The sequence below is a fragment of the Meleagris gallopavo genome, chromosome 1 (assembly GCF_000146605.3).
Source record: "Meleagris gallopavo isolate NT-WF06-2002-E0010 breed Aviagen turkey brand Nicholas breeding stock chromosome 1, Turkey_5.1, whole genome shotgun sequence".
NCBI classification, from domain to species: domain Eukaryota; kingdom Metazoa; phylum Chordata; class Aves; order Galliformes; family Phasianidae; genus Meleagris; species Meleagris gallopavo.
In genome coordinates this window covers 134,026,417-134,047,194 of record NC_015011.2, presented here as the reverse complement: position 1 = coordinate 134,047,194, position 20,778 = coordinate 134,026,417, and the positions used below count along the sequence as shown (strand labels likewise).

Sequence of the window (20,778 nt, the reverse complement as noted above, 5' to 3'; positions counted from 1 at the left end):
TTTGGTACCACAAGAACACTTTTAATAACATCCAAAAATACTGACGTTACTTCTTGGATGGTTTTTATTGTTGTTTGTTTGTTGTTTTATCCTCCATGGTTATATAAATAGAGCCTGGCTGTAGTTTAAAATGTCATCCATGCAATTCTGCATGCTGTCTGTCAATAAAGTAGCCCTTGGTTTCACAGTCTTATAGTGGTTTGTGTTACATATGCTCCAAACATCTTTAAACAGCATGGGAAGAAGTAGGTAATTCCACCTTCTTCTCAGTAAATTATTTTACCTATATTAATCTTTATGCTTTGAAAAGTATGTAGTACATTTAAAGCAATACCTTGTATAGCATTTATAATTGGAATACAGTGACATAATTGTCTTTAACAAATAATTCTAACATGCAGGAAACTCAACAAACCTAAAACAAGACTTGATGTTGTTAAAAATAATCACCTTACAATTATGATAATTAATATTATTTAGATATCTTCAGATGTGGTTTTTAGATGCACTGACTTTCAACATGAAAGAAATGAAGAAACACTGTTTTCTCTACATGTTTCAAAATTAGATTGCCTATGTTAGCTTTGGATTGTGAGGTTATGTCTTTAGTTTTAGGCATCTGTATATTTTTTAATCTTCACTTAAAATAGTTAAGTACCATTAATTAATGAGTTAATTCACTGAGTAAAACTACTTTCCTGTCTTCGGTGGCTTCCATTAAAGCCTGTTGTCTCTTTCTAAATACTTACATTTTGGAATGTTTCTCTTTTGCAGGCCATTAGGATCTGAAAATCTGCTCCTTAGAGGAGCTACTTTAAAGAATACAGAAAAAATCTTTGGTAAATATTTGTATTAATTATTTCAGAGGATGGTGAAGTAGTAAGCAAACATCAAATGGGGTTGCAGTTGTGGAGTTACTACTGCGTGCATGGTTTTTATTGAAACACTTGATTTACAACTTTTAATAAGATTTACTGTTGCAAAGTATTAATGATATATAATGATTGTGGAGATTTTTGGGAGGAGTTTAATTTTCAAGAATGAGTGAAGATGACAGACCTTCTTCATGTGAATGTAGGGGTTCTGAACAGGGACTGTAGATTAATATTGTTGTCCCAGTGAAGTCAGTGACTCCCTGTTGATATTGAAAAAGACAAGGGTCCAAATCATCCACTATTTTATACAACTTCCACACTCTAAGAAAGAAGGTCATAAATAACAATGTACTTACTCAGCCTAAAATATGAAAATCTGACAGCTTTTTCTGGCAAAAAGGATGAAAAGTATATGTTGACTTGGACTTGCCTTCTTTGCTTTTAATTGGTATCTGAAATTGATGAACTAATATAATTAGATTGTAGTGTTTCTTTAAACTTCAGGGCATGATTTTAAGATCTCAGTTAACTTGTGTATCAGGCGAGATGTGTGAGTGGTTGTTTCTGGTCTGTGTAAAACACATGCAGTGTTTGCCATTAACTCGGAATGATCCATATTGAAAACTGCATTATTTTATCATTGTGCTGATTTACTCTGCACTTCAAATCCATTTTCTCGTTTACATTTACTTCTAGTTATTGTATTTAATATTCTGAGGGTTAGTCACTCAAAATGCAGTTTTAAGAGGAATTCAGTATTATCAGAAGATCTCTTTTCATAAATTATTAGCATTTCCTGAAGAAAATTAAATCAGTAGCCTTCTTCTGTTCTTCTTGGATTTATTCTGTAGTTTAGCTCTAGTTGGATTGTCTTGCACAATGTATTCCTTATGTTTTAAAATTAAAGCCAAGGAAACCCCACCAACCATAAAAATGCAAGGAATTGGGAACTGTGATTTTAGAGTGAGATGTAAATGCTTCTTAAAATTTTCCCTAAAATATTAAAGCCACTTTTAGTTTTGAGTATCATCTCGATCTGTATCCTTTTTATTCAGACTATAGAAGCTATATAGATGGGGGTATAATAGTTGATGGTCTAATAATCTAGAGAATTGTGTTCTTATTCAAGTAAGTCATTGTACTGTGTAATCTTTAGTAAAACAACTTGTCTAATTTCAGGTGTTGCTATCTACACTGGCATGGAAACAAAAATGGCATTAAATTACCAGTCAAAATCACAGAAACGATCTGCTGTAGAAAAGTAATATTTCAAACTTTTATTTTGGGGTGGAAAACTGCAAGTTTGAATGATGTATAAAAGGGAATATTTTCATTTAGCTAAAAGTATGTGATTTATTAATTTTAAACAATGAAAGAAATTGAGGAACTTAAAATTTGCATTATTGCATGCTTCATTTTTGAATTATGAAATAAGTCCAGAGATGAGGTTCTCAGAACTAAGCAATTACTATCTATTAGAAAAAAACCTTCATGATGCTGTGCTTACATTTTTGAGATAAAGTATGCTTTACTGTTCCAGCAGACTTTTCTTTCATTGGTTAGAATTTACCTACTGACTTTTTTCCAAGATTATATGCTTCAATATCCTACCACTGTTTAACCATATAATTAAATTGAATTTAATAGAATTAATTCCTTGAGTATGGACCAACTGTAGTAATACTAATTACTACACAAAAGCTAATTTGTGACAGATCTTCCATGTTTAATCTAAAATTGTATGTTCCATATAGACATACATAGAATTTATGACCCTTATTTTCAGGGGAAGTTATTTAACATCATAGCAAATGGCTGAATGACAAGTAGAATATTTTTTAAATGAACTCTGTAGTTTGTACACTAGTGGAATTTTTATTTATTTTTAATTTTTTTATTATTATTTTTTAGATCAATGAATGTATTCCTTATTGTATACCTCTGTATTCTCATCAGTAAAGCGCTAATAAATACTGTCCTGAAGTATGTCTGGCAGAGCGAACCGTTTCGTGATGAGCCATGGTATAATCAGAAAACAGAGCCAGAAAGGAAAAGAAATCAGGTATGGAAATAAATTGAAATACCGAAAAAAAGTTTCATTAAGCTCTAAATTTGTGAGACTCCTACTGAAAAGTATGTACAGCCTAAGTATTGACTAAGAATGGTGACAGTATATTTGTGGAAAGCCTGTATGTGGTGGGTTTTTTTGAACTTTAACTGAAGATTCATCAAGAATATAAAAGTTCTGTTTTAGTATAAAAATCCACATACAGATGTTCTGTAGCTTCCCACCACTGAGTTTCTAAAGAAAAGAGCTGAACTCTTGGAGAAAGTAAAGGACAGAAAGGAATCACCCAGCTCCTGGCAATGATGTAACCGGCAGCTGTTCAAAGCAATCTACTGTAGGAATTGCTGTACAAGTACCTCTCAAAAGCTCAGTTTTATATAGTCTTGTACCTCTCTCATGAGTGTTAGAGACCAACAGATTTGCCAGTGTCCAGCATCTTTATGAGAGCAAGGACCCTGTCAAGAAAGAATACTTTATAATGAGTTCAGCCCTACATTACAGAAGGCAGAATATTATTTTAGAAAATCATCCCAATGAGAGGGAAAATTCCACTTCAGACTAGATGATGCTGCTGCTGCCTGAAGGCTATGTAATCTGCTAATTCTCAGATGACCTATGTGATTTTATGGTATTCTTCTGCTAATTTGGGAATATGCGTTTTTATTGTTTTCCTTGTTCACATGATGTTGTTTCTATTCATACGCAGTCACTCTCATTAGCTGATCTAGAACTTTGCAGCAATAATGTGTAAATGTATTCTCCATCTATATATCTTTAAAGAAAAATACAAGTTAAAACTTAAAAAAAAAAAAACTTCATGCAAAAATAATTATGATGTAAATCATGAAAGTATATATTGTGTGCCAAATTATGAGATGTGGTGCTCAGGGACGTGATTTAGCAGAGAGTTGTTAGAGGTAGGGTAGAATGGTTAGGTTGTGGTTGGACTCAATGATCTTCAAGGTCTTTTTCAACCTGAGTGATTCTATGATTCTATGTGAATGGAGTTGCTTAATGTTGAAAGCTAAAAAGAGACTTGCAAATGCAAGTAGCCAACTTTCAGTATTTGATGGTACATGAAGAATTATTATTTTTATCTTGCTTCTTTGGCAGTTTCTTCAAGCATTTACAGACTTCCTTGCATTCATGGTTCTCTTTAACTACATTATTCCTGTATCCATGTATGTCACTGTGGAAATGCAGAAATTTCTTGGTTCTTATTTCCTTACGTGGGATGAGGAAATGTTTGACGAAGATACAGGAGAAGGACCACTGGTGAATACTTCTGATCTCAATGAAGAGTTGGGACAGGTAAATTTCACTGAATGATAAAAATTTCAACTATTTCCAGCATAAAAATACATTTTACTCATGTATAGTAACTTTTATTTAAAATTTAATTTTCACTCTAATTTTTTGCAGCTTTAAACTGCATTTTCCTTAGTGCTGATTAATTTAGAAATTGTATTTGATTTCTTCAGATTTTCACAATAAAAAATTCTGATTTCTCAGCTAAGTCAGTGCAAGTTAGCACTTGTTTCTGAAAACACCTGTGAGCTACCGTGCTAAGTATTGAAACATAAGCAATACTTACATTGAGCTTAATGAGTAATTCCTGAATACACTTCACTTAAAGCAATTTCATTCATTTCCGTGAGTTAGGAGTACTACATTACTCATTACATTGGTGTTTCCTTTCATTTCATTGTTTAAATACATTTTAGAATTTCATAACTTTTTACAGTATTGTGGCTAACTTAGGAAATTAGTTCTGTATTGTCTTTTTCTACGCAAATAGTCCCTTATTTGATTTTTTTTCAAATAATATTATTATTGTACTTTTAAGCAATAGCAAATTTATATATCCTCTGAACCATTTACACTTCAGTCTGAATCGTCTCACAAAAGTGAAATTATCTAGACAATAAGTGTGTAATCTAAGCTGGAATTTTCCACTTTCACTGAACAGATGCGCAGGCACGCACATTCCTCTTACTGGCATAGGTACCTGCAATGTAGGTACAAAAAGACATCTATATTATAGATTATTATAATGGTTAAATATGTTAGTAAATAATAAGCACTTCATGAAGGTAGTAATTTCTCTCTTACAACTATAGAGGGAGATTTATATAAGCATTTAAATTCCTTACAGTGAAAGCCAGATAAAAGAAATACCCTTTTCGTCTGGTAGATTGATAGCAAATATCCAGACAAAAGTTTTATCCAATAAAATGATTGTCTGACCTTCTGCTTTTTTGAAAGAAATTCCACTTTTATTATTTTGCATTAATAAAATCATCATACTGACACAGATATGCGCACACATTTTGGATAAACTGTTTAGGAACTTTATTAATTAAATAATTTCCATAGGTTGTCAAGTAAAATAAATAAGATGGTGTATTACTTTATTTTTGTGCAGCTGAACTAGTTATTGAGTAGGAGTATTAAGGAGTATTAAGGAGTATTTATATCTATTTGGACAAAAGATGGTACAAGTATTTTATTACCACGGTTTGTACCGTCTCTTATACAGTCTTTGCAGATACAGTGTTGATGTCTGTGCTGAATGAGCAGGCAGTGTTATGGATTAAAAACTGCCTGAACAGCAAGGCCCAGAGCGTGGTGATCAGTGGCGTGAATTTTTGCTGGAGGCCAGTATCTCGTGGCTCAGTGGCCGGTACTGGGCTCACTTCATATCATCTTCATTAAAGACCTGGATGATGGGGCACAGTGTGCAGGGGACCACTGTGTTGGAAAGCAGCTTTGCAGAAAAGAATCTTGGTATTCTGGTGGACCCTAAGCTGAACATGAAACTGCAGCAAGCCCTTGTGGCAAAGGCAACCAAAAGCCCCCTGGTCTACCCCGTGGGGAATGGTTCCAGCGGGGGAAAGACGGTGATCCTTCCACTTTGTTTAACTCTCTACGGCCATGCTTGGAGTACTGGGTCCAGTTCCTGCTCTTGGTGGCCCTGCTTGAGTAGGGGGGCTTGGTAACCAGGTGGCCTCCAGAAGTCCTGTTCATCTTCAACCATTGATTGATATGTAGAATAATTGAGTAATAGTACATTTAAGCACAATCATAAGAATGAGACTCTCACATTACTTGGTATATCATTATAAATTCAATGAACTTGTTTCTGCTTCTACATTCTTGTTGTTGTTTCTGCTTCTACATTATTTCTCTTACTTCTAATGAACATATTGAATGTTAATCGTTATTGATGTTTATGGTAGATTTTGTTAGTGATACACATACTTTACTCCTTTTTTCTGGAAATGATATTGCACACTGAGTGAATAAAAGTGCTTTACTTTATAGCATTTTGTGTCTAGTATAGATATAATATGAAATCTTTATATAGCAGTTTATATGAGAGAGAACTGAATCCTGTCCACCTTGAAAAACATGTCATTAGAGTGCTGTCTCTCCAGATAAGAAACCCTTGGAAAATCTGGAAAATTGCCTTTCCAGATCAGTGAATTTTAGGAAAGTTAATCTAGGAGGAAAGTTCAAATAAAAATTTATGACTACTGAAAGAAAATGTAGTTGTTTTGTTTGAAGTATTTATTAAATATTAAAGTCAGTTAAACAATGTGATGAACACTGAATAATTGCCTTACTTTCATTGTTTAAATCCAAAATTGAGCTTAGGTAGATATATCTGTTGCAATTCACTTTTCAGTTTTGTTTTTGCTGTTGTTAGCCCTTAATTCTTTGTCTCATTGTAAAAGGAAATGAATTAAAAATTCAATTTTGAGACAGAAATAGGGGCAGTAACAGTGCTCTTGCATATAACTGTATGTGATAGTGTAGACTCTTCATTTACACAAAAGTTGTTGCATTGGGCAGTTCTGACATTATCTCAAGTACTGTTCTGAAAGTAACTGATTTGAATCCAGGTATGTACATTAAATAATCATTCCTGCCAATGGAATCCGTGTGAATTTTGTTTCCATAAATATCTGTTTTGCAGCAAGCATGACATTACCAAATGTCATTACCAAAAAGGAGCTTAAGAGAAGAGTGAAAGTAGGTTAAATATTGTTTATAAGTGTTATCAGGCAGAAGATAGCTTTGCTGGTATTCTTGTATGATAAAATCTTTTAGTAGAACACGTATTCAAAAAAGAACTTTTTGTCTTCCTTTTCTGAAAGAGCTTAGATTAAGGAAGGTGTAGCCCGGTAATAATTTCACTTATGTGAAGAGAACTTGGAAAATCTCTGTTCATATTCCTGCTGTTTTTAATTTGTGTTCATTTGCAGATTGAGTATGTCTTCACAGATAAAACAGGAACCTTAACTGAGAACAACATGGAATTTGTAGAATGTTGCATTGAAGGACATGTTTATATACCACATGTTATCTGCAATGGCCAAATTCTCCATGATTGCACAGGCATTGATATGATAGATTCTTCCCCAGGAGGAAGTGGAAAGGTATGGTGACTCTTTCTAGGTCTGTGTTTTTCACAGTGAAATGTGAAAATTGAATTATGCTGATGAAGGGAATGGTAAAAATATAAGATCCTTGAATTTTTGTAATCAAAGTACATATCTGCAGGAAATGCATGACAGCATAAACATTTTTCTTTCCTTGTTTAATTAAGATTTAGATGCTTAATCAGAAGTTTCCCAATTTTAATAAAGCTGTAAGACTGAGTTAAATAAAACCCCAAAATACAGAACTTTCTCAGATTAACAGCTAAAGATATGTTATAGCTGGTTTCCATTTTACATTGTCTACAATAAGGAAATCGAGGCATGAAACTCTTGCAGGGGAAAAGTGAATGTTCAATGCATACACTCAGTCATCTTTGAGTGAAGGTGGCCATAGAATGGCTTATGATTAAAACTAATTTACTTTTAAATGCGACATAATGTAGCCACATCTGAAACATATTACACATGGCATGTATGTGCTTTGGCTTTTTTCTGTGAAAAGCAAAAGAGGTTACTTGAAAGTTAAGGCAACTTCATGTCAGTAGCTTAGCATTGTGTAAATGGGCAGGATAACTGGACAGTATATTTTAAAATATATATCAATACAATCTCAGATCATACTTTGTCCATACCCTTTACTGTGGCAAGATAAGGTCTCTGTGTAATTGTAAATCAGTAGCCTTGTGATTTTCACTTTTCTGAACACGCTCCGAGAGTAGTTGTGTTTTTGTCTTGGAATCACAATGACAGATACAGATAAGGTTCAGTTACAAAGATACAGTTAGAACACAGCCAGTTATCCATTAAATACATAGAAATCTCTTTATGGTGTGACTCTTGAACTAGAAATAAGAAATGGATAAACTGCTATTGCCAAACCACCTGAAACTTTATAGAAATTGTTGGTTCCAGCTCCCAAAATGTGCACACCTTTTATATAGATGCACACTGGAGTTCTTTTACATGTCCGCAATTTATGACTTCCATGACAATGTTATTACTAGCAGCTGTTAACCAGCTCTGTGGCCACCACAGGTATAGGCTTGGGTCCCTTTAAAGGGCAGGTAGCATATAACACTGCCTGCATATGTTAATAGTAATCTGTGACATTACTAACCTCCTAAAAAAAGAAATAATAATTCAAAGGAATACCTGAAAGTGATGGCACATAATGACAATAATTTCTTTTATTTATTAGGAGAGAGAGGAGCTATTTTTCCGAGCTCTTTGTCTTTGCCACACTGTTCAGGTAAAAGATGATGACAATGTAGATGGGCTGAAGAAGAGCCAACTCTCAAGAAGATCTCGCATATATATATCTTCATCACCTGATGAAGTTGCTTTAGTTGAAGGAATACAGAGGTATGGATGTAACTAAATACTGTAATTTTTTAATCTGAAGAATTAATCACTGAAGTTGAAAGTTGTTTTCAGTACAAAAATCCTAATAGCAAACTTCAAATCACTTATTGCTGATGATTTTCTTAATATGCAGTCATGATTATTCATATTCATAAACTAAAAGCAATTGTGTTTGTTTTTCTCGGAATATCAGTCTTAAATCTCTCTGACATGTTAAACTGGATAATTACATGTTTCTTGTATGGATTCCCTTAGTGTGTGTTTCAATTTTACAGACTCGGTTACACCTATCTATGCCTGAAGGACAATTATATGGAGATCTTAAATCGGGAAAATAACAGAGAGAAGTGAGTGCTTAAAATACACAAAATGTGTCTGAGGAAAGGAATTTTTATTGTTATGTTTAATAATTCATTCTCTCCCTATATACCAATTTTATATTCAGGAAAGCCACAAAATGTACATTTTAGTAAGAAAAGAAGTGCTCTACTAATATTTGTAATTTTAAATACACCCCATAGTTTTATATTTTTGCTTATTCCATTAATTTGACAGTATATGCAATAAGAAAAATGAAAATAACAAAAGTATGACATGGTGGTTCATAACCTGATTTAATAGCTACTAATAATTTTAGGAACTATGGATATTTTTCCTTTGTTGTATGGTAATGATTTCTTAACGGAAAATGGTACTTGCCCAAAATGTGTCACAGTTCATAGGCAAAGGACTGGTCCAGGTTTTTGTTAGAAATTGCTCTTTTATTGAAATAACCATTGTAGTCCTGCACAGGCTTGAATTCCAGGCTGTTGTGTGGACTTGTAACTGGATGAACTAATTAACCACCAAATCTCTTTTATAACTAAAATCTGTATATATATGTGTGTGTGTTAGTTGACAACTGGCTGAATGTGAGCCAGTAGCATACCCAGGAGGCCAAGAAGGCCAATGACATCCTGGCTTATCAGAAATAGAACTGACATTGTTCAGTCTGGAGGAGTCTCAGCAGTCACCTTATCATCACAATCTACAACCACCTGAAAGGAAGTTGTGGTGAGGTGGGAGTCAGCTTCTTTTCCCAGGTAACAGCGATAGGACAAGAGGAATGAATGGCCTTAAATTGCACCAGAGGAAGTTCATGTTGGATATTAAGAAAAAAAATTTCTCAGAAATCTGAGTGATGAGACAGTGGCACAGGCTGCCCAAGGAGGTGGTGGAATCACTGTCCCTGGAGGTGTTAAAGAACTGTGTGGATGTGGCACTGAGGAATGTGGTCAGTGGGTGTGGTGAGGATGGGTTAGTGGTTGGATTAGATGATCTTAGTGATTGTTCCCAACCTAAAGAATTTTATTATTCTGTATGAATCCTGAAGAGACTGGAAATAATGATAAAATTTATGTTTGCGCTGGAAAAGACAATAAGTGATTAATGTATACAGACTAATGAATGATAGAAAGACAACACAACAGGAGCTTGTGTCCATTTCTCCTCCTGGTAAAAAGGAAGATAAATCAAATCATAAAAGCAACGATCAATAATACTGGTAAAAAGAAATGTGTTTTTTTCATTTGATTAAATTGTCAGTCTATGCTTGCGGAAAAATTGTGAAATTAGGTTGGCGCATTTAGTAATAGAATTAGTAAAGTATTGTTAAAAGACAAGTTGTAACGCTATGCCTATGTACACACTATTACTAGTGGCTTACCTACTATTTTAGCAATATAGTGTACTACTACAAGGTTTCTAGTCTTTTGCTAAAATAAATTATACTGAATAATACCAGGAACTGGATACCGAAGATCACAGAACCTTATGCAGACAGAGTCTGTTTCAAGTAATTAAGAGCTGAGTCTCCCCCTCGCAATTATTATTTCTAACCTGCTATTTCATTCTGTAGTGGTTCCATATTTCATACTTAATATAACTTTCCACATTAGGAGCAATTTTATTCTATATGCTCAAAGCTGAAATAACCAGTTTAGGTTTTATGAAAAAGCGGAGTTGTTTAAAAAACACTCTTTCTTTTCAGGTTTGAATTATTGGAGGTTTTGAGTTTCGATTCTGTAAGACGACGTATGAGTGTAATTGTCAAATCTTCAACAGGTAGGACTACCATGTTCTGTTTCCTGTTAGATGTATTTATCTCACTTAAATTTATTTCAAGTTTATCAGAGTGTTGATCATCCACGGTCTGTTTCCCTTTCTTTGTAAAAATAGGGAATGGGTACCAGTATGCATGCAAATGTTATTAAAACTACTGGAAGAAATATTTTTGAAAGGCTTATTAGTTTGGCTAAAGGCATTTCTCACCAATTTAAATTACACATGCTGTTTCTTTTAGGTGATATATTTCTATTTTGCAAGGGAGCAGATTCTTCCATATTTCCTAGAGTTAAAGAAGGCAAAATTGACCAAATACGATCCAGAGTTGAACGCAACGCAGTGGTAAGATTCCAGTGGGCATTAAACTTTATTGAACTGTTCACATGCTGTCAAGTATCAAAAACTTTAGTTCTCCTGACCTTCGATTGATAATCTAAGAGATTTGTCTAAGAGATTTGTCATCCCAGGTACAGAGATTATTCTATACCGAAGTAAGCACAGGCAGTATATATAGCAATCTGTGTTACTCCGTTATTTGAGGTTTTCCTCCATCTCATCTTTCAAATAGCAGTTCTGGTGTGATAGAAATGCGTTAAGTGTGTTATACCAGGGGCCATCAATTAACATTTTAGAATGTCATTTTAATAACTGCAGAAGTTTGAATTAACTTAAATATAGTTCTTATGGGGAAACAGTATAGTGGTCATCCTTCTACTGATTTTTTTGCTTGTTTAAAATGAATTAAAATGAGCTGTTTGACCATCTTTAGAAGAAATTCAGAACTTGGTTTTACTGAAAAGGTAATACAAGAACCATGTGGGTGTGACACCAAGGGACGTGGTTAGTGGGCTTGGTGGGGGTGGCCTGGTGGTTGGTCATTTTTGAGGTGTTAGAGGTCTTTTTCAACCTTATTGATTCCATGATTCTACTTGGAGTTGTGAATGTTGAATTTTGGTTTGTGTCCAAAAATGCACAAAACTCATTGCATTGAAATGTTACTGGTAGTCTTACAAATAGGGTAAAATTTACTGGTATCCAGTATGCAAACATTTTACATATCACCCTATCCAAAAGTTTGATCTGGTCTGAAACAACCACAACTGAATTCTAGTTTTCACATGACTGAAATGACACAGTTAGGTTTTTACTTTCAGCCCTTACTGTGATATGTTGTTCCTGTCCTTGTCCCTATTTCTGCTGTTACACAGCATCAAAATCAGATTCTGCACAGTTACTATTTATATCATTATTTCTTATGACTCATCCTGCCCCTTATAAAGATAGGAAAGGAAAGCTTCAGCGTGACCGTCGTTTCCCTGGTAGTCCCATACATACCGTTGGGTGGCTGAGCTGTTTTTCATCTTGAGGACTGAAGTTCATTCCTCAGGTTGTAACAGCTTTCAGGGCAGCACAGAATCAAACTGACCCTTGTTTTCTAGTCTATATTATCCAATACTCACTTTACTATAAAAGTAAGTGGTTGAACTCTTCATATTAGTAGTAAAATCATTCAGGTTTTTCAAATATAACAGTGTAAACAGCAGCAGGAAATCTAGGAAGAGATTTATGAAATGCACATTGTTTCTTCTGACTCCATTCTTTAGGAGGGACTGCGAACGCTGTGTGTTGCATATAAAAAGCTCACAGCAGAAGAGTATAGCAATGCACAGAAGATGCTCCAGAATGCAAAGTTGGCCCTCCAGGACCGAGAAAAGAAATTGGCCGAAGTGTACGAGAAGATAGAGAGAGATTTTATTTTACTTGGTGCTACAGCTGTTGAAGATCGGTTAGTACTTTTCTTAGACTGTGTTTGGAGATGCTTACTTAGTCCAGTGTTTATAAATAAGGAAATGTCTGCTAGTGGAAATTGTGGAAAGCTCTCTTGTAATTCTTTTTCTGTATACACTTCTCTGTTTGAATGAAGTTTGTACCCTTATCTTATTAAAGTTAGACATGGTAACTTTATAATTTAGCAATTTAGTAAGAATAGGTGAGCATACAGAGATCAGTGTGTTCAAGCAATTTACATGCAGTTAGTGTAATACCTTATTGAGCAAACTGTAGGGAAAAGCTCTGGAAGAAATAACTGTGACTTGAGAACTAAGGAAATAAAGGAAGAATCTTCATTATGTCTTAAATTTAAAAAAATGTCTATTAAAAATGGGAGGTGACTTTAATAATTCAGTATACTTCATTATTTGATGTCACTAGCTGAAAGCATTAGAAGTGTTTTAAGTGAAGTATTTGTCTGGGGAATGAAGCATCATGTCCTTTTGGCTATATAGACAAAAGATGAAACTTGGAACATTTAGAAAATGTCAAAATAAATCACTGATAATGTTCTGCTCCCTAAGTATTTTAGATTCACGCCTTGTGGAAAATTCTTGGATCTGATATCTTATATTGAATACTTTTATTATTTTTAATGAAAAGCTTTCCATTTCCTGTTTCTGAGTAATCCTTGAATATCTATTGTCCATTGACTTCCACAGGCTACAAGAAAAAGCTGCGGACACAATTGAAGCACTCCAGAAAGCTGGAATTAAAGTTTGGGTTCTAACAGGAGACAAAATGGAGACTGCTGCAGCTACTTGCTATGCTTGCAAACTGTTCCGGAGAAATACACAAATACTTGAGCTAACCACAAAGAAAATTGAGGAGCAGAGTTTACATGATGTGCTTTTTGACCTAAGCAAAACTGTCCTAAGACACAGTGGCAGCTTAACCAGAGATAGCTTGTCAGGGTAAGACAAAAGTTGAATTTTCAAACCAAGAATACATTTCTGTGCATTTCATAAATAATGAAATTGATCCAATAACTTAAGACTACCAATATACTGTTTCAGTTTCTGTTAGTGTGAATTATTGTGCAGCAATTAACTTTATATAGATTTAATTTTTTTACGGTCATGGTTGGCTCTCTATCTCATTGCTGGTGCTGCTTAACTGTTTAAAATACTGCAAAAATACTGATTATTGGTAAAACTGGTAGTAACATACTGTTTCTAACTTTTAAAAAGGAAGCAAGCATGATTTATTTCTATAATCAGAGATACTGTATGATACGACTTTCTTGATAAAACTGAGTCCCCAGAGAGCTATGCTATGTTGACTCTACTGCACAATTTTGGGGAAAGATTCTGCTGTATTTACAGACAGGTGACAGGCAACAGCACAGTACCGAGTCTTCTTTGTGCATAAAAAGACCTAAAGTGCCCTAAGTAGAAAGGTAAATGGTACAGAAAACATCAAGTTCTCTGTTTTTTGAATGGCAAAGGAAGGAGAGGAATTGCGCATAGAAATGATTTTCTTGAAACATAGCATGAAAGAAGATAGAAAATGGCATTAAAAAGCAAAAACATGGGTATAATATGAAATAAGTTAGACTGCTTGAAGCTTACTAGTGGATACACATTAAATAGTCTTTTATGAGACCTCTTTTCATTTCGTGTAAATACATAGAAATTAGAATCAAAAGCATCCATACCATCATGAAAAGTTATTTACCTTTGAGATGAAATAGTATGTATTTGCTTTGTGTTCAATATGGAACCAGTTAGCAAGTTCATTTTATATGCATTTGAATAATAATAAATTGGTAGCAAAGGAGCAACAAGCTAGTAGTGTGTTTGTGATACTTTAACAGAGAGGTGCTTAAACTCTTAGCTTTATGGCTTGAAACTCAGGGCCAGAATATTTGTGTGTTCAGTTAAATGTGTTTCCTACATCTCACATTTAAAAATAACTTACTGATTATCTCTATATCATCCATTCCACTTTCAGCTTACATTCTGCAAGTTTTACAACTTACTTTTAAACATGTTGAACTTCTTCTGGAATACCAATTTGCCATAAAAACTCCTCAGAATCTCCTATGTTTGGCTCCAGAGGTGGAGAATGTGCAAAGATATTCATAGCAAAATTTTACCTTGGTTTTCAAATTCAAGTTGAACATCTTTCACTGTATTTTTTTTGACAATCAGTACATTGTCTAGACTTCAAAGTAATATATTTTTATTAGATGTTGTGTTATACTAATGGTGTTGCCCTATTTGTTCCAGTGGTAAGAAAGTGCTGGAAAATATCTGTAACCTATTTTAAAATATAGTTTGCAGTACTTTACATTATTTGTCAAAAATAGCTTATGTTTTAGTAGGGAAGATAGAGTTGCTTAAAATATGTTAAAGGCTATTAATAGATGCAGTATTTTTCATTGGTCATAGCGAAATCATTTGTTGAAAACCTACACGGAGTAGTATTACCTTGCAGCACTGAAACTAGAGCACAAATAAAAGGGAGTGTATGTTTATACAGCGTTCACTGGTGGGCTTGAGCCTGAGGCTACTATGTAATTTTGGCAAGTGATAGGGAGCTCTGAAATAATTAGGATGCTGCAGAAGTCCCTAGTGCAGCACTCGGTGTGCAGCACTCAGTGTACAGCATCTCCCCCTATTGTTCAGCATATGTTTCTGTGCTAAACTGTGCTACATGCAACCATGGCTACACTTCTAGCAATTAGCTATCTTAAAGTTTACCCAGGTCTGCTTGTATCAGACTTAGTCACTGTAGTAAATGCAAAGTAAATGAAAACAGTGGCCTTAACTCTTCAGGTCAGCTCTTCAATGTTGCCTTCAAAGCGTGGCTTAAATGTGGTTTAAAAATCTTTAAATGTAGACCTTTGAAAAACAATGCTATTTTCCTCATCAGATCAGATTTTTGGAGCACCTGAAGCCTTTCTTTTTTACTTTCTTCCCTGTCTTGTGGAATACTGATGTTCTTTCTGCAATTCAGTTTACCTTACAGCAGTTTTTAAAGCCCTTTCAGACCAATTCATATTCACTGTTGAAGTCACTGAGATTTCAGATTGCTGTAATCAAATGGGTGAAGCACTGAATGTTTTCAACATAAGCTCGAATTCTAAAATGTCATGAATAGCAGTGCTGTACAAGGATTTTTATTTCAAAATGTATTAATTATGGACTATTCTCTACTCATTATTTTTTCATTAGTTAATTTTCACAAAATAACTATTGCCGAAATTAAAATACGTCTGAGAATTTTACAGTGACTCTTAGTTTATATTTTATCCCTGAACAGACTTTCTACTGATATGCAAGATTATGGTTTAATTATTGATGGAGCAGCTTTGTCATTAATAATGAAACCAAGACAAGATGGGAGCTCTGGTAACTACAGAGAGCTCTTTCTTGAAATTTGCAGGAACTGCAGTGCAGTGTTATGCTGTCGAATGGCACCTTTGCAAAAAGCACAGGTTCGTATTTCTTTTCTGGTGTAACATACGTATGTAAATATTGAAAGTTAAAACTTTATACTGTTTATAATGACTTGAAATGTTAACATTTACATTAGTATCTACTAAAATGGAAAAAGCAGTAAAAAAAAAAATGAGCAGGGGAAATTTCTACTGGCAAGCAATTTAGATAATGGTATGCTAAAATGGCACCCAACTGCATGCCTGCATTTGATTTATGTACATACTGTGCAAATTTTATTGTTGGTACATGACATATTTAATGAAGGAACTAATTCCTTTCTCCTAATGTAACAAGCCTTGAATTGTCTACTAACTGTTGATGCTATAAGAACCTGGGTTATGTGTTATTGTGGGGTGATAGTAATTTTTTAATTTAATATAAGTGGGAGGCCACAAAGGAAGAATTCAGATAGAATAACATGTTATATAATTAAATACTTGCAGACTATTGTATACTAATTTTTATCAAATAATTTTTTTTCATGTTTGTAGAAAAAATTTTTAATACATAGACCCTCCTGTGATCTTAATGCCTGTTTGTTGGATTGGATAATAGCGCTTAGTGTCCTTTCAGAGAGTTTCTTACATAGCTGTGTTGGTCATTTTTATTTAATTGTACACACATGCAAAGTTACCAACCCATTGTAGACAAGAGTTTTTACCACTAATTTTTTTCCAGATTGTAAAATTGATTAAGCTATCAAAGGAGCACCCTATCACATTAGCAATTGGTGATGGAGCCAATGATGTCAGTATGATTCTAGAAGCACATGTTGGTATAGGTAAGTGCTTTTCAGAAAAAAAAACCTTTACTGCTTAAAAATAGGTGATCTCAATCAGATTCTGGTTTTTATAGGCAATTTTGGGGGGAATTTTGTGAAGTACAGTAGTGATCTCATAGGATACCAATGTTGTAGCATTATTTTTCAGTTTTTCAAATAATTGCGTCTTTCAAATAGCTCTTCCATTATTAAACAGCTCCATCTCTTTCTTTTTTTTTTTTTTTTTTAAGGGATCATTGGCAAAGAAGGTCGTCAAGCAGCAAGAAACAGTGACTATGCAATACCTAAGTTTAAACATTTGAAAAAAATGTTGCTTGTTCACGGGCATTTCTATTATGTTAGGATATCTGAACTTGTGCAATACTTCTTTTATAAGGTAGGAAAATGCTTATTATATTTATCTCAACTTCAAAAATTCCATTGGCAATATCTAACTATGTACATATAGTTGGTACAAAAAAAGCAATAATTCCACAAAGAGATTTTCCGACTGCCAACTGCAAATTTGAAATAGGATTATTGTTGTTAACCAGGTCATAAAGGGAATATCTTGTATAAGTGTATTCTGTAATCTACAGTATGATTCAATGTGAAATTTACCTTTCACTCTTACAAATTCCAACACAGACTCTTCTATGTTTTCATTAACTTCTGGATTTTCTCTACAGTGCCCTTTTAAATCAAGTTGCAAGTAGTACCTGAGAACTTTGTAGAACTAAATTTATATTAGTTTCTAAATTCATTGAAGTAGTGTGAGTGGAGGAAATTTATAATTTGCATTCTCTTTTTTAGACAGTTTTATTAGGTCTGAATGTTGAAATCCAGTCTAAGTTCTTTCAGCAAGCAGTGGAACATTAGAGAAAGTAACTACCAGAGGATTATTCAAGGTCTTATTGCTTGACCATATGTATAGCTAGGGGAAGATGAAGCTTAGGGTCACAAGTAGAAACATCTTAAAAACTATCTTGCTGGAAACTGCTAAGCAGAAGATAAATATCTTTCCTTATCACAATTTGTGTCCACCTGTGAATTGCATCTTGTTTTTTCCCTTCTCTAAACTGAGCTGTGCTCCTGGATAACAAATTCATTGCCCTTAAATTTTGAAACTGTAATCCTATAAATTTTCTGTCAAAATATTTTAAGTCTTTTTCACTTACTGGTGAGATGGCGTTGATATATAACGTATGCAGTTCTTTCTATTGTGCCTGCAGTATTTAATGCATTTATAACCAATGTCATAAAACTGTAATATGAATAGCTTTTACACTGAACAGCATATGTATTAGTGCTTGTATTTCACTTCTAACCATGTCATTTTATGTTTCAGAATGTCTGCTTCATTTTTCCTCAGTTTTTATATCAGTTCTTCTGTGGGTTTTCACAACAGGTCAGCTATTTTTTTTCCTCACTGCCGAATTTTCTCTTTGTCATTTTTTAAACAAAGAGAGCCTTTGAAACTGTGCCTGAACTGTGCCTGTACAGGTGATAAAATTTCTAGGTTAGTTTGCACACTGTAGAAAGAGGAGTATTACTTCTGCTTCGTATGATTTTTAGTGGCAGTTGAAATTACAGAAATTAATGTGATTAATAATCATAAAAACAGTGTATTTTCAAAGTAAAAAAAAATACAAGAAAACAAAGACATTGCAAGTGTTTGTCATTTAAAGCATTTGTTGTTGAAAATTAGGTTGTAAGATTTCCTGTTCTTAAGTACACAGTACAATTCTGAATCAAAAAGGGGGTGCATGACAGCAATTTTTAAGCATAAAAGACCACCTAGTAGGTTTTGCATAATTCAAGAGCCCTTATAAGGGGTTAATGTAATAAGTTTAAGTTCTAATTACAGTGGTGATCCAAACATGGAAAAATAGTTCAGAGAGGTGAAGAAACAATGGTAATATTGGGCTGTTTCTTTGTGCAGCTCATTTCAGTCACCTGCAGCTGAAGAATCTCTGGAATACTTCCCCCCTCTTCTAGTTGATCTTTTCTCCTCCAGATGAATGGAGTTCAAAGGCACAGTTAGGTCTTAAATCAGTAAGCAGCTGTTATGGGGTATTTGCCTCCTTTGTTAAGGGATTTACTTATGTTTTCTGAAGAAGTTAACTCATGCATTTTAAATTAAGTGCAGTGCTGTGGTTTGTTTTAAAATTAAAACTCATTGTGTTCTTTTCCATCTACAGCCTTTGTATGATACTGCGTATCTAACACTGTACAATATCAGCTTCACTTCCCTTCCTATCCTCTTGTACAGTCTAATGGAACAACATGTCAGTGCAGACACACTCAAGAGAGAGCCTTCCCTGTACAGGTAAACTTAATACATTAGTCCTTGAAGTTTGACTGTTCAGTTGTGGAGTCTTTCCATGTTATAACCAAAATCTTCAGGATTTCTGTACCATGGGGCCCAATAGAACATCACACACACTGCTATGTAAGTGTTGAAAACCACATGCATGGCATGTAAAGTGTTGCAACACACATGTATTTTAACATGAATATTTACATACTACAAGTCGCTCCATTCGTTTGCTACGTTAGTGAGAGCGTAATAGAAATTATTGTTTTCCAAATCAAATTATGATTTATTTTGGTTCTATTTATTTCCTCCAACCATAAGGAATAGATTTTTTTATAATAAAGAGGAGTCATAGCATATACATCTTTATATTATTCTGAAAGAAAAGAAGACTGAGCGCTAGTGTGTTATATCATAGGTTATATTCTGTGTTGTGTCCAAGACAGTCCTCTGCATATTGTTTACTCCCTTCTGGGCATTAAAACTGTGACTGTTTTAGATTCTTAGCCACTTGAAATGTACTCCCTGCCAATAAACTGCATGTAATTATCTAAGTGTTCCAGAAACACTGCCAGTTTTTGATTCTTGTGGCTGTAAAACCAGTACATTTTAGAGAGTGGTAGCAATAGGTAATTGAAGTGCAAGCATTTCTGGAGGGAGGTAATACATGGCCAAAAAGTGATCAGTGTGTAGATAGTGTTTAGCCATGAAATAGAAGAGGAATACACGATACTACTGATGAAACCAAAACCCCCCATTTTTCTTTTCTCTTTTATATTTTAAATGTTCTCAGTTTAGAAATGGTCATTAGAAGATCTTTTTTTTAAAAAAAATTAACAGGTTTTTTGGTCAAAAACATTGTTTTTTGATATCTAACGGAGTCTATGCTAAGCTGTTTTGGGCATAGCACAGTTGTTTGGGCCAGATAGGGCTACAGTTAGCCATATATGGTTTTGGACCATATATTTCTAATCTACTGGGTTAGCGTGCAGTGACAAATGATTTAATCTAGTTATCAGGTGTGGTTTTTAAACATCTGTAGTGAATGGGTTGGTTAATAGTATTGCTAGCTACTATGTGAGATGCCTGTAATTCTGGGTTTTCATGTAACCGATTTGTTTATATATCAGAACTATGCTCTGGTGTGTCTTATGGTAAATGGCAAGTTGACATATAGTCTTTCTGTATGCAAGAACTAATTTGAACTATTTAAGTTTTTCTACAATAACAAAATAAACAGCAGTGAACAGTTTTGCCCAATTCATGTAATCTTCATGAGAAAACATCTAAGAAATGCAGTTTGACCTGAAGGCTCACCCTAACTACAAAATCATTATTTTGCACATTCCACATAAAATTAGTATATTGCTTTGTTGCAGCATTCTGTGTAGAAGTACCCAATGGGAAACAAAGCAAAGTCTCAGCAAAAAAAAAAAAGGAAAAGTGAATGGGTGCAGCCCAGGAGGGTTTACCATGCAGATGGAATAAGCAAACTACAGGCAGCAGTTTAAAGGGTTCAGTAAAAAATGAATTAAACAAATAAAGAGGAAATATTCAGGAAGGATTTGGGTA

At 34.1% G+C, this 20,778-nt stretch overlaps 1 protein-coding gene across 1 annotated transcript in view; it reads left to right on the top strand.

Moving 5' to 3' along the window:
• ATP11A (ATPase phospholipid transporting 11A) overlaps positions 1-20,778 on the top strand; it is a 118,312-nt gene that overhangs the window by 78,732 nt on the left and 18,802 nt on the right. The window contains 16 exon segments of the mRNA XM_019610020.2: positions 775-839; positions 2,055-2,136; positions 2,787-2,937; positions 4,057-4,254; positions 7,212-7,385; positions 8,587-8,750; positions 9,026-9,097; positions 10,780-10,853; positions 11,092-11,195; positions 12,458-12,639; positions 13,346-13,597; positions 15,951-16,125; positions 16,808-16,910; positions 17,141-17,286; positions 18,238-18,297; positions 19,091-19,218. Coding sequence (XP_019465565.1) covers positions 775-839; positions 2,055-2,136; positions 2,787-2,937; positions 4,057-4,254; positions 7,212-7,385; positions 8,587-8,750; positions 9,026-9,097; positions 10,780-10,853; positions 11,092-11,195; positions 12,458-12,639; positions 13,346-13,597; positions 15,951-16,125; positions 16,808-16,910; positions 17,141-17,286; positions 18,238-18,297; positions 19,091-19,218 — 2,130 coding nt within the window.